The sequence below is a fragment of the Hipposideros armiger genome, unplaced genomic scaffold (genome assembly GCF_001890085.2).
Source record: "Hipposideros armiger isolate ML-2016 unplaced genomic scaffold, ASM189008v1 scaffold_430, whole genome shotgun sequence".
Lineage (NCBI taxonomy): Eukaryota > Metazoa > Chordata > Mammalia > Chiroptera > Hipposideridae > Hipposideros > Hipposideros armiger.
In genome coordinates this window covers 714,218-728,937 of record NW_017731780.1, presented here as the reverse complement: position 1 = coordinate 728,937, position 14,720 = coordinate 714,218, and the positions used below count along the sequence as shown (strand labels likewise).

Genomic DNA, 14,720 nt, shown 5'->3' with positions numbered 1-14,720 from the left:
TGAAAAACAGGCTTTCATTCTGCACATAGGGAATATAAAGCTCAGCCTTACTCAATGCACACGTCACAAAAACTTCTAATTTCAAAATTAGATAGCCAATTTATATTCAAGGCAAATACTATTTAAAGGAAACTTGATGTTAGCTTTTCTGGCAGTTGGCAATAGATGCACAATACAACTCTCCCACAAATCAAGGAGGAATAAATGTATTGTTTTTGCATATATCTATAAACACCAAACTAAGAATACTGATTAGAATTACCAGAGATTTATTATTTAATTTAGTAAAGTATCAAATTGCAAATGATATAAAATGAGTGTCCTATGTTTGACTTCAAAAGCACATCAAAAATAAACTGTGAGTTTTGAAATAATGGGCAATCCCATTACTTCAGACATAACTGTGGTGTATCATTCTTCCTAAAAGATTATAAAAGCCAGAACATCTCTAAAGTGATCTAGCTCAAGAGTATCCGGTCTTTCCTAACCTTACCCCCCAAAAGGACCTAACAATCCCCTATGCACCCTGAAAACACTGCTAAACAGCTCTTTAACACTTGACCGCACTACGTGTTCCGTTCCTCTAAGACATGGGCCCTCCACACAGATGTCTCCCTTCTGCCTTCCTGCCCTGACACCTACCTCCATTCCTGGCGCAGAGGACATAGCCTGAGAAAGGCCAGTGTGGACTGAAAATACACCCACGTTCCCACTGCCAAAAATAGGGCTGAGGACGAGCACACACAGCCCCACAGTGGCCTGCCAAATGTTTTTAAAACTCAGAAAACTCATTTCTTCATGCTCTTGTCAAAAGTATATGCATGCTTAAAGAAAAAAAACAATCTTTGAACGTCACGTGAATTCTTTTTTAAATGGAACTATCTAGTTCCCCCAAATATCTGACAGGTGCTATAGAAAACATACCGCTCTTACACTATATAAGAGTAAAACAGGTCTTGTTTATTTTTATGTACCAGGAATCAACAAATTAGGGCTGCAAGAGATGTCAGGCGTCACCTTTGGGTCTCAAAAGATTACTGGCCCAAAGTCACACTGGCTGATCAGAAGCAGAATCCAGACAGCTCCCGTTCACAGGAGAGGACGCCACTTCCCAGAGCGGCTTCCCCAATGAGAGCTCAGGAGTTATTTTTATGTTGATACTGTTTACCAGCACTCCACAGCCATTTCTTAAATGTGGCCCAAGCCATTTTAAAGTTCATAAACCTTTTTTTTCTTTTTCATAAATATAAACTATAACAGATGTTTAACTTCAAATAACTACACTCAAATATTAAAGTAACTTGTTCTTTTAGCTTATTATGATACATCCAAAAGGAACATTAATACTCAACACAAAATACTGAACTTCAGAATTTTCCCCCCAGTATGCAGGTTTCCAATTAACACGCTAACATGCACTGACAAGAGAAAGAATTACTGAATCATATATTAACAGCAGAAAGCAGATTTTCACACCTAACTCTGCAACATTATTGACTATTAGTGGATAAGCAATTGCTCACACACCTCTCAGTTTCCTCCACCGTTCCCCGAAGCAGGCAAAAATTTCACTTACCAGAAACAGAGAACCATATTCAAAGGTCTCATCCATAAGATCCTTTTTCAGCTCTTGTTTTTCCATAGGCATCCCATTTTCATTTTCACCCTTCTTTTCAGGGCTAATCCTATCATGGCTGGAAGCACATGTCATTTCCAAACATTTTGTGCTTTCCATTTTGACAGGGAATATGCCTTTGATCTTCTGAAAAAACGTCGCCACGGACCCAGTCTTGCACGCTGAATTAGAGGAACTTGCTCTGTCAACATCTTCCTGATTTGATTTCACGGCAGATGTTGTTCTTGGAACCTTGTGGGAAGCATTTTTAGAATGAGTTGCAACATGCACAGCCTGGCTAGTAATGAGTTTATTAAATTGCTGCTTATGTGTCTTGTTAATTAGGATTTCTGCTTTTGCGTCTGCATTCAAGTCAGACCGTGGTGTTTTGTTCAAAATTGTCAACTGTCTTGAGGAAGACACCGATGAGGATGATGAGGCACTGATCACCGGAGGAGGTCTGGGTGTGACCTTTGATAAAGCTGGGTCTTTGGACTGCAATGCTGGTCTAGACATAACTTTTGCCTTGACATTCTTGAAGTTTGGTCTTGGGTAACTTATAATTTCGGTTTTTCTAACTTTGCTGCCTACAGGGGTACTCGTCTTGGTTGTTGATTTTCCTAGATTAGGTTTATTAGATATGTTCATAGGTGGCCCCTTCAAGTTTGGTAAATTTCTTAGCTCTCGATTACTCTTCTCCACTTTACTACATTTCTCTGTCACTTCAATAGGTGAAATAGAAAAGGTTGCATTCATGGGTTTTAGGACTGGCACTGACATGCAAATTGCATTATCTGTGCTAATGACCATGTCATTTGCTTCCCAAGTCAGTTCAAATGATGAAGCCACTTTCTGTCCTAGTGGGCTACTTGCTATCAATTCTATGGTACAAGTTGGGGTTCCCAAATCTTTTTCATTGGAGGCGATTTGTGTGTCTTCAGCCACAGTGACTGCACGTTCTGGATTCAGCACTTGGGCATTACTTTTATCAAAAGCCGGCACCAGTAAAGGGCATTCATCATCTATAAGACAATCAGAGACTGTTTCGCTTAGATTTTGGCCCATTTCCTTTTGCCTGTATGAGCTCTCTGAATGTGTCTCATTATTTGGTTCATCTTTACACAAACAAAAGAACTCTTGTAACCCAGACCCATTGGGAACGTCCATGCCATCAGAAACAGGTGTTGGAGCTTGTATCTCTTTTTCTCCAACTAGTCTTTGCTGTGGCCCATCTGTGTACTCACTGTTGACATTTCCTGAAGAATATTGCCACTGATTTCCAATATCTGGAACAGAAACATCACTTTGCATCACCACATCAGAAAATACTGTGTACATTGTGTCTTGGGCCTCTGATCCTGTAGCTTGAGGGTCTTCAAAACTAACTCTGTCATAACTCATTCCTCTCACCTGTATCTTATCAGAATGGCCAGATGGAGGAATGGAACAGGATAGAGATTTATTACCACTTTTCGTGCCAGTAGTCTGCAGAGTTTCAGTGGTATGCAAAGACGGACTTTTTCCAATGGCATCATGTATTATAAAGGTGCAGTTACCATTATCCACCTTCAGGTCAAATGTTTGGTTTAGCTCCAAGGCAGCTGGGTAGTCTGTACAGTTCAAATCATCATCGTTAGATTTCCACACAGAAGGCAGAGATGTCTCAACAGTCTGGTCCTGAAATGATTCTAGGGAATGATAATTGTAATGCAGGTACTTGGGCTCCTCTGTATTTACATCTTGTGCAGAAGACTGACATGTGGAATCTTGCATATGTAATACCTCTTTACTAATGAAATCACTTGAAGACTTTTGGTGATCATGTGCTTCCACATACTCAGGGTTCAAAGAAATATTTTCAACAATGTCCACAGCAGAGTTGGTTTCATAATCAACCACCATGTCGTCTTCTGGGTTGGCAGGATTCCAATTCACATTGTCAGTTGAAGAGTTTTGTGTAGGTGGTGATTTTTTGTTGTATGCATGTGTGTTTCCATTTTTATCACTGATAAATAAGGATTGCACTTTATCTTCTGTCTTGTCATCTGAATTATCATCATTCATCCTGAATATTAACTTTAAACCTCTGCCATTTTATTTCTTCCTTAAATCCTTTCAAGTGAGAGGGAAGGATAAAACTGTCTCCTAAGTTTTTCAGCACAGTTGAAAGTTTCTTAACATAAGGTGCTCTGAAGTTGAAATGACTTGTTCCCTAGAAGAAATAAAATGATTAACTCAAGTAAATATTAGAAAAATTAATGTCACCACTTGACTAATTTCAATCACTTTATTTTTACATTTAGAACCTACAACTATGGATATGGGTAATTAAGATATCATTAACTAAAGTGTCACCCCCTTTGAAAGATACTCTTTCATTTGAGGGAATGGGGCAAAATGGAAGACTGAGACGCTGATAAAACTGCACACGTCTGACTTCACACCTCAGATGCCTCGTCCCTACTTCCAGTGATTCTTACTTGTTATAAGAGCTGTATCTGACAACAGTCTTTCCTTCTGGTTGGTTGACAGAATGACCATTGGTTCTAATTTGTCTAGGACAGTCCCAATTTATGCCTGTTGTCGCAAAATAATTAGTAACAATGCCCTTTTCATTTTCGGAAGGGTCCCCTATTGTTTCCATGGAGAGTGATTATCAAACAGACCTGGCAGGCACAACAAATGAGCTGAAAGATCAATGAAGATTTGGGGCATTTGCATTTCTCTTTTCCCTGTTTCCATTCCCTATCTCAAACATAGTCCATTTTCAAAGTTGAGAAAAAAAGTTTTTGATTCTTAATAATTCAAGTGGTACTCTATTGGAAGTTCCTAAAAATGTTCAAGAGTGACTGTATGACACAGCAGTTCTACTCCTAAGGATCTACTAAAAATAAATGAAAACAAATGTCCACACAAAAACTCATACACAAATGTACACGATTCCTAATAGAAGCATTATTCATAAAAGCCAAAAAGTGGAAGCTACCTAAATGTCCATTAACTGGTAAATGGATAACAAAATATATATGCATACAGTGGAGTATATTCTTCAGCAACAGAAAGGGAGTATTGATACATACTGTAACATGGACACAATGTTACAACTTAAAAATATTCTACAAAGTAAAAGAAGCCAGTCACAAAAGACTATATATTATGTGATACTATTTATATGAAATGTCCAGAATAGGTAAATCTATAGAGATAGAAAGTTGATTAGTGGTTCCCTAAAACTGAAGAAGGGGTAGGAGGGAAGGAACTGAGGAGTGACTACTAACCAAGATGGTGTTTCATTTAAGGGTAAGGAAAATGTCCTAAAGATTATGGTGATGGTTGCACAATGCTGAAAACTACTGAATTGTACACTTAAAAAAATCATTTAAAACAACCCATGAAAGCTTTCAAATCCAAGGATTTCTGCAAATAACTAAATTTTTATTATGTTTGTAGTCAAATTGAAGTGCTTAAGAAATGCCAAATGTTCAAGCTAGGACTGCAAAATAAGGCACAGTTAGACATTCACTCCGATTGACTTTCTAATCCTGATACTTACTGTCAATCAGATGGATGTCACAGTTCTGTTCTGAAGAAATAAAATATCCATGAGAAAAAAACAAAGACATTCGGGGACCTATGAATTTGTAAATCCAGAGTAGATCTCATTTTTTTCTATTTTGCAATCTTTTCTCTGTATTCAAACTTCAGTGACCTAAATACCACCCGGAGAATAGAAACGACGGAAGAATGGCAAGGATCAGTATCTTCACTAACAGTGCTCTGTGTGTCTCTGGCCATGGATCCCGAAACCAGTCTGAACAAGGGAAAAGAAGAAATGCTGCAATGTTTATCTCAACAGTACGCATGCATGTGGATACTGCACGTGTGCGCACACACAACACTCAAAGAAAGATTCTGAATCCTAAAACAAGGCCTGCATGATTTATATACTGATGAAAAACGTAAATTATTGTAGTCCTTTTTTCCCATCACTGTTCTTTAGTTAATAAATCACTGAAGTAATAGTTTTTTGGCTAGTGCCTTAATAAAACCTTTTATGAAACAAATTAAGATTTTTAATCACTGGGTGTGAAATATGTTCAAGCTAAATGTTTATATTAAGAAGTATGTTTATTCATTTTTTAGAATTATGTGTGGGGGGTACAAAGTCAGAAAGCACTAAATATGCTGCACCTTTCTGTTCCATGAGGCCAATGCTCATTTAAGAGATTGTGGTATAAGCTTAAGTATGAGTGCTGCAAACAGAAACATTTAACAAAAATCCTAGAAGTTATCTGTCTGTATAAACAGATTTATTAAATTCAATTGATGGAGCTTTTACTACCTGAGCTCCCTCTTCCAAAGTACATAAAAGATGACTTAAAAAAACAAAACCTGATAAAAACTGAATAAAGTAAATGGTTCACAAAGCAAAGCATTTCAAGTTATTTTTTAAATAAGTGTATAATAGGATAAATGATACCACCAGTTCCATGTCATTTTGTTTAGGTTGTTTCTAGTTTTCCTCGTTTATAAATAACACTACATTAGACACCTTCGCAATCTTTGACTACTCTGGTTATTTCCTTTGGAAAAACTTCCTGGAAATAAAAGCATTAGTGATATGATTTTTAAGGCTTTTGATATAGTTTGCCAAATTGTTAAAATAAAGAAGAGCAGGATTCTTTGTAATGTCTATATTAATATATGTACATAATAGATTTATGTCCTGAATATTGCTTTTAAACCTTATGCGTTTTGTTCAGCATTGTCCCCCAAGCATTTTTTTATGTCATTGTAATATAAAATGTTTCTAATGGTTGTGAAATTCCACTAAAATCTAAATATTCTAGATTTACAAGATAGTAGTTTACAGAGTAATAGAAAATAAATATCAACCATTCAACTTCCATATGACTATTTAGTACACTTGGGTTTATGATTTTTTTAATTCACAAAAATAAATCAATTCCAAACTTGGTGAGCAAAGCAATCTAGAAAATACCACCAAAAAATGTATTGAGAAGAATCACTTCAGATAGGTTTTGATATGAAATCAATTTACTCAAGTCATTTCTACCTTTGCAGATAAAAACAAAGAATAGGTGGTACAGAGATTTGAATACCAAAAATATTCTGAAGGTAAGCTTATCAGTTCCAGGGTGAGTTGGAAGATCAACTTCACCACTCACTAAAGAAAACCACAGCTTCTAGTTACCATCACTATCAAAGATAAAGACATGAACAGCAAAGCGCTGACCAGCCTGACCTCAAGGATTTTGTCAAAAAATTTTAAAAGTCAGCCATTTTGTCTTATGGCCAATTTTATTCTTCTTCTACTTTAAGAATGGTACCCAAGTTTCTACCACATGCTAGACTCATATTCATTGACTTAATCTCACTGGACCCATCAAGCAACGTCTTTGTATTTCTGTAACTGCAATGTAATTTGGAAAGCCTTCGAAGTTACTATCTTGGGAATTTATTAAAGCAGAATCAAAACATTTAAAAAAGAAAAAATAAACAGAAAAGGTTGGAATACATCATTCTCACTCAAAGGGTTAATTTCTCAAATTGTCTTTGGTAACACTACCAAAACAAAGGAATGAGCAAGTGTCCTTTCTAAGAGAGCCATTTGAGAAAATAAAGAGCTCTTTTTCAGAGAATATTTGGGATAAGAGAGAACAAATTTCCTACTTTTTAAGATCTGGGGATATGATAGGGTACTCCTCTTGAATAAAAAGATTTACCAAAAATATGTATTTCTATAATGATTTGTAAGGTTAAAAATTGATAAATATGTACTAAAAGAAATGGTGAAAAGAACTACTAGTATAAGATTTGAGGTATTTCAACACCTTGGGGACAAAATAAGGTTACTGTCTAAATCTTAGCTTAAGAAGTGATTGTTTATTACCCAAAGATAAAAATTCCATTATTTCTTACAAAGAATAGATACACATGAAAAGTTGAATCATTATTTAAATTAAATCATTATCATGTAATTAAATTTATTATCATTATAATAATAATACTAGAAGACATTTTAGAGATCCAATGCAAACTTTCTCACTTTACAAAATGAGGAAACCACTTCGAAGAAATGAACTGCATGACTTGACCAAATCAATGGCTAAGAGCAGATGACTATTAGATTATACCATAGCTGTGAGCCTTATTTGCCCACTGAACTACTGTATAAACTCAGTAGGAGCTAATACTTCAGGACCTTCTATGTCCTCCAATTACCTGCAGTGCCTAGCTCAATAACCTGAACTTAATATAGCTAAACTTGCTCCCTGACATGACAACTATGAAATAAAGAAAGTTTCTACAAGTCACAGGTGATACCTAGTTTCATTACTTTATAGCCATAGAGAACTTTAATTTTACTCCTTATTTATGTCAGCATATGGCATACTAGTCTTTTCAGATTTGAATACAAACACAGTTATAACTTATAACTTACAAACCATAAAATCATGTCCATCTTCTTAACTGTTTTTAAGAATTCACAAATCACAATAGTAGTTCAGCTCTCTAGGTTTTAAAACCCAAACTATTACCTGATCTTCAACACCAAAACAGAAACAGAAGACATATATATAATATCTAAGGTACAACATTCATTCAATTCTAAAGTAAAGAAAGCACTTGAACAAAAAGTCATCAGTGTATGCTGTCATAATTCCCTACCTCCTATTAAAATCATTTAAGGTACCTAATAGTTTTACCCCTAAGCCTCATTATATTACAATTTTTCACAGTTCAGGCTTAAATTCTTAAATTAACTCCTACACGCTACTGTTGATAAACTCAACCTCCTCCAGCACTGAGTTTAGTAAAACACATCTTACTCTGAGGGACCAAGTGTACGTAAGTACCTAAAGTAGTCAGTTTCCTAAAAGCGTAACGAATTCCAGGGAAGCTCTTAAACAGAGGTGAAGCTGGGGTGGGTTTATTTATTTATTTTATTATTATTACTTTTTTTTTTAAGCTGAGCCATCCTGCCACCTGTTGGCAGCTCGGCGGCTGCTCAGCTCGAGCCAAGCATCGAACTGCTGTTGCTCAGAGCTCAAACTCTTGAGTGAGCTCTCAACCAACTGAGCCACTTGGCCGGCCCCGTGGGCTGGGTTTATTTAGCAGATTTCAAAAGGAAGGCTATGGAAGTGCCACCACAGAGTTGGACTTGATTTAGAAAGCAAGTACAAATCAACCAGGTCTCCTGTGGAGAAAAAAAAAAAATGCAGATTGATTCAGGAGGTGTGGGGTGGGCCTAAGAGTCTGCATTTCTATCCACCTCCCTGCAGAGCTGATGCTCTTGGTCCATGGACTGACCACCCGTGGAGTTGCCAGGATGCAGCCTGGCAGCTTTGAGGACTGAACCTGTCTCACCAACCCATCAACCACATGGGTGGGCTGTCAGAGCCAGTTAACTATACAATCCAACTACACAATTGGTTAGTCTAACTAGGAGTTGACTTTCCCTAACTTTGAACCCTTAATTTATACCTTTGAGTCTCCCTCTCCGATAGCTAATACTCCCTTTATAGACAATAACTGGATATTTTGAGTCATGGAGAATATTGCTTCTAATTCCCACGTGAGTTTACTCCTTCCATGTGGAGGAAGTTCAGTTGGTATTAACATTCCTGCTCTCTTCCTGTCCTTTGACTCCCTTCGCCCGGGAGAAACAAAGTGACTTCATGGCTTCTGTAAATTGAGAAAGAGCCAGCTGGCCAGGCTGCGGGTGAGTTGAGGGTGGCATTTGCCCCGGGCTCTAAATTTAAGATAGGAGCAGTCACAGTGCTCCGTGGCGCCATCCTGGAACCTGAGGCAAAGGGAAAAGTCAGTAATACTGACCCTGCCTTTATTTTTAAATTTGGGTATCATGTTCATCGTGGAGTTCCTACATGAATTCTGATTTTTAAAAATAATTCATTAAATACAGAGGGTACCAAAAAGATGCATACACATTTTAAGAAAAAAAAAACTGTATTAAAATTACGCTGATGGTAACTACTTTGAGCACCTCTTGTAATTGCTGAAGTCAAATGTGACTTGTATTCATCTTTTGTTATCGGTATATATTACAATTTTAATAGCTTTTCCCTTTCTTAAAATGCGTATACATTTTTTTGGCACCCTTTGTATTCTTTATCCTGATCAATGAGGTTTTGGGTGGCACCCCTTAAATTCCCAACTTGAGGCACCCCTTAAATTCACTCTAGTCCCAGCCCCGCTGCCCACAGACAGCACACACGCTGCTGCTCCCAAGGAGCAAGTCCTGTCCCTAAAGTGGGAGGCGGTGGCACAGGTGAGGCCTGCCCGTTTCTGTACTCCAGTGACTGGGGGGCAGTCAGTGAGCCTCTCAAACACAGCTCCGGTCCTCAAACTAGCTTCCATCTGTAATTATACATCAAGTCCTATAATTACAGAATCTGTAATTATAATTCATCTACAATTTCATCTATGACAATCTATCCACCTTACTCTTTTACTCTTTTTCATATTTCTCAAATGGATCATCACCAGAGAGAGGAAGAAGGTAGGAATAATATTCAGAAGAGTTCACACCAAGCTTGAACGTGTGCTGGCCACAGCGCTGGAGCAGCGTTCCAGAGCTCAGGACCCTGCAGAGCCAGGCATTTACCCTTCAGTTGTTGGATCGTGGAGGGCGTCCAAAGAATCACCCAGAAAAGTCTGCAGTGGCTGCAGCAACACAAGGAAGCACATGGGCCTTCGGGCCGTGGCTATTCTCACACCGCTGCAAGAGAATGTCTGTATTTCAACAACCAGCTCAACCACTCTGAATAACAGTCTTGAAAAGGGGGTATTACTTATTGGGCCCACTCAAAATTGTACATATGTTACCTAGGAAATAAACCATGAGAAATAAACAAGGAGTAAAGTTTGCAGGAGCAAAACACATGTGGGGTGATTGGGGCTTCTGTCATGGACAAGGAAGGTGGAGATTTAATTCAAGGCATCCGCCGGAAGACGATTTTTCACATTGGTAGTTTGCGGCCTATATCCTGCAGTCCACCTCACTTTTTCAGGTGGGATGTCGATTTTAAATAACACAGACTAGACAAAAGACTTTAAGCCTAAAACCACACATTCTTTTAACCTGAGTGGGAAACTCCAGCTCATGGCAGCTTTGTCCATAGGTGAGTAGTCATTTCCATGGAAGGAGAACTACACATATAACTTTTTAAAAACAAGGTCTGGGCTGCACATCTAAAACAAAGCCATGTGGGGCTTGGCACAGGACAGGCCTTTAGCAGGCAGCCTCCTTGTGCAGGTCATACGGCTAGATCCTGCCCTAGCCCTGGCAGTTGTACCCCAGCAGCAGAGGCCTCGGATGACACGGGTAAGACAGCAGAGAGCTAGTAGCAGGCACCAGTGAGACACAGCTACAGCCACAGGAAGAGAGTCTTTTCAGGCCCTTTTCACACATCAGTGGTCAATAGAATATTTATTGCTTGAAAATGACAAAGCAGAAGGTTTCTGAGTGCCTTACAGAAAACAAGCGAGTTTCTAGCTTAAGTTTCTAGCTTTGAATTGTTAATATTAGGTCTGGTAGGCAATGCTAGATGAGTTACCCCAAATCCCATCCTGCATTAAGAGCAAGGAGGAATTGGTGGCCAGAGTAGGCTGGAATCCATGTGGCTATTTTACTCTTTATAGAGTCATAAGGCCTCCCAAAACACACACACACACACACACACACACACACACACACACACACACACACGCGCGCGCGCGCACGCGTGCCAGTGTTTCCAATTAGCATTTGTCTGTATAATTAAATATTAGGGATAAATATTCCCCAGGAGACAGGTTTCTCAGACTCAAGTAATTCCAGAGCAAGAGATAGTAGAAGCCTCTCTTGCGGTACAAACCTGAAAATGCCTGCTCATAAGAGAGTGGAAGATATGTCACTAGGCAGGGCCCCCCAGGGCAGCACCATGGTTTTCGGAAACACTAAAAGCTGTTCTAGAAACTAGGTTCTAAGAATATCATTCTTCCCCTACATTACTATTTAGGGTTAGGGGACTGGCTCATCTCCAAAATGCAGTGGTTAGGGGATGGGGTTGGGGAGGAGGCAGTTCTGTGATTATTTGTGTCTTCTCCTCACACGGAGAGCTGAACTAACACAACTTCTGAGGCTTTGTAGTGATTACAGTAGTCCCCTCTTATCCATGGCGGGACATGTTCCAAGACCATCCAGTGGATATCTGAAACCACCAATAGTACCAAACCCTATATACGCTATGTTTTTTTCCTATATGTACATATTTTTGATAAAGTTTAATTTATAATTTAGGCACAGAAAGAGATTGACAATAATAACTAACAAAATAGAACAATTATAACAATATACTGTAACAAAAGTTAATTGACTGTTCTCTCTCTCTCTCTCTCTCTCTCTCTCTCTCTCTCTCTCTCTCATAACCAAGATGGCAACTAAGTGACTAATGGGCGAGCCCATTTACAGCATTGAGACACTTCACAAAGGGGTGCTTCAGCCCCATGTGTGGGACAGTGGGACAGAGCAGGGTGGTGAGAAATTTCATCACGATACTCAGAATGGCATACAATTTAAAATTTATTAAATGGTAAATTCCAGAAATAAACAATTCATATCTTCAGTCCATGGTTGATCGCGGGTAACCGACACCACAGAAACCAAAACTGCACATCAAGGGGGACTACTGAACAACTCCTTTTATAGAAAATCTGGGCACTATTCAAGTCCTTTTATGAACTGGTTGCTGGGAATTCAGAACACTGTTTCCATTATTTAAAAACAACACATGGGCCGGCCAAGTGGCGCATTGGTTAAGAGCTGGCTTGGAATGCCAGAGGGCCCCGGTTCAGATCCCACATACACGGGCCAGTGACACTGCCCTCTACAGCTGAGATGCTGGATGGCAGCTCGACCTGGAGCTGGGCTGCTGTGGGTTGCCGGCGACGGCGTAGGCTGCAGTCCCCTGCTGCAGTGGGTTGCCATGGGCTGCCGTGTGTGGCCAGCGGCCAGCATGGGCAGACAGCACCGCCATGGGCGGCCGTCCAGGGACCGGCGACTGATCTGCCTCACCCGGGAAGAGCGCAAGGATGGTGCCAGCTTGAGCCAGTAAAGCAACATCCTCCACAACTAGACTGAGGAACAAAACGACGGCAACTTGTCTGTTCCCCTCCCCCCGATTCCCCAGAGCTGTTCCCCTCCTCCAACTCCCCAATATAATCTTTAAAAAAACAAAAACAAAAAAACAACACATAAACAATTTTTAGGTTCCCAGACAGCCTATAGATGACATCTTAACTGATAATGGAGCATAACTGCTACCCAATAGTACTGCTGCTATTTCCCCCAGAATTATGTGAACTATAACCAGCGTTGCACATGGAGCCCTAAATGTCAGAAACGATTCCTTTGACAGAGCCACAGCCTCTACAAAAATAAACCTTTTCTTCTCTCTCTAGTGGGCAAAGCCGAGACAGTAATTACTCTTCACCCAACCACTCAAAGAAAGTGGTTTCTTGCTCTATGTCGCCCAGGTGGCAGGGCGTCTCTACCCTTGCTCCTCTCACCCACACCTGCACCCCAGTAGTGCAGGCAGTGACAGGAAAGATTGAATTCCCTCCAGATTTCTCTCTCCCTACTTGCAGAGGCAGCAAGGATTAAAATAGCCCTTCATTTCAAGGATGAGCCGCAATGGAAGAAAATTATTTGAGGCGAAGATCTTAGTATAAATCCAAAAGTATCTTTACCTTGGGAGAAGCTGAACTGTTAGTAGCAACTAGCAATTCAAATGCTTAGCAATGTTGGAAACAGTGGAAAGAGATGTATTTTTTTATTATTCACATGATGTTAGTTGGGAACCTTCAACCCTGAAGAGGTAAAGGTCTTGGAGCATAAGTACTTGCTATGTACTCCTCATGACCAGCTCAGTTTTGCTGCAATAAACAACTCCAAACCTCAGGGGCTTAACACAATGTCCGAGGGTGTTGCCAGAGAGCTCTGCTCACATCTCTGGTCAGTCAGGGACTCTGGACTGAAGCTGTATCTCAACAAAAACTTCTAGTCACCAGACACTGGGAAAGGACCAAAGCAAAGCTTACAGTCACTCTTAAAAGCTCCTGCCTAGAAGTGATGCACATCACTCCTGCTTTCATTTCACCCAAGCAGGCTACAGCACAACACAAAAACTCAGGAAAGCTGGGAAGTACTGTCTTGCCATTTGCCCGGAAGTGAGAAAACTGGAAATATATGTGCAGAGCATTAAGGTAGTAAGGGAAGAATTTCTTTCCATTATGAGTTAATCATGTCAACATTCAGTATAGGGTACATCACACAAATTAGGACCTTCACTAAACTCTTCTGTGAGTGACACTATAGTTCCTCTGCCCAAATGATACCAATTCAGCCAAGTATATCTATCAGTGATCCACAGCTTTCAGGGAAGAAAGCACAAAAGATGAGAAATAAGTGAAAGCTTCTGTCTGTCACTAATATCTAATTGTTCTCAAAACAGAAGGTGATTTTAATGACCAGAGCTGTGGCACAGGCTGGCTAGTTGCCAAACCCATTTCTTCCCTCCCCTCCCCACCGAAAACTGAAAGCACATTCTATTAGCAAAAACAAATCTAATCAATATCAGAGACATTTTAAGGACAAGATCAGAATCTTGGAAACTAAGGGATAATTAAATGTCCACAGAGTGCCAAATGCAGTACATATGACATCACCATCCTTTAGCCACTGAAGAAATGGAAAACTATCAATCCCACCCATCCCAAAGGCCACGTACAAATCCCATTCCTCCATAAGATCCCCTGCTGTTGCTCCTACAAAATAAATGAAAAAGATCTGACTGCTGTATGTCACTGTGACATTTTAGAATAGCTAGATGATATAACAACTAATAGCAGCCAATATGTGACTTATGCACAAAAGGTTTTTCTAAGGGGCCTCTGTGTCCTACACCTAGATGGCAAGCAGCCTATGACAGCAGAGTCAGAGGTCCAATAAGGATGTCTTCAGGAAAAATACAGAACAAATAAACATTGGAAAGTTTTAACCGGTTGAAAAATTGAACTG

General features: G+C 39.5%; 1 protein-coding gene across 4 annotated transcripts in view; it reads right to left on the bottom strand.

The window, feature by feature from the left end:
• MTUS1 (microtubule associated scaffold protein 1) overlaps nucleotides 1–14,720 on the bottom strand; it is a 147,800-nt gene that overhangs the window by 101,413 nt on the left and 31,667 nt on the right. For 3 of the 4 annotated variants that reach the window (XM_019664778.1, XM_019664777.1, XM_019664779.1), the window contains one exon: nucleotides 1,577–3,827. The exons of the other annotated variant lie outside the window; for it this stretch is intronic. In XM_019664778.1, coding sequence (XP_019520323.1) covers nucleotides 1,577–3,679 — 2,103 coding nt within the window. In that variant the 5' untranslated portion in view covers nucleotides 3,680–3,827. The remainder of the gene's footprint in view (nucleotides 1–1,576; nucleotides 3,828–14,720) is intronic. 4 annotated transcript variants of the gene reach the window in all.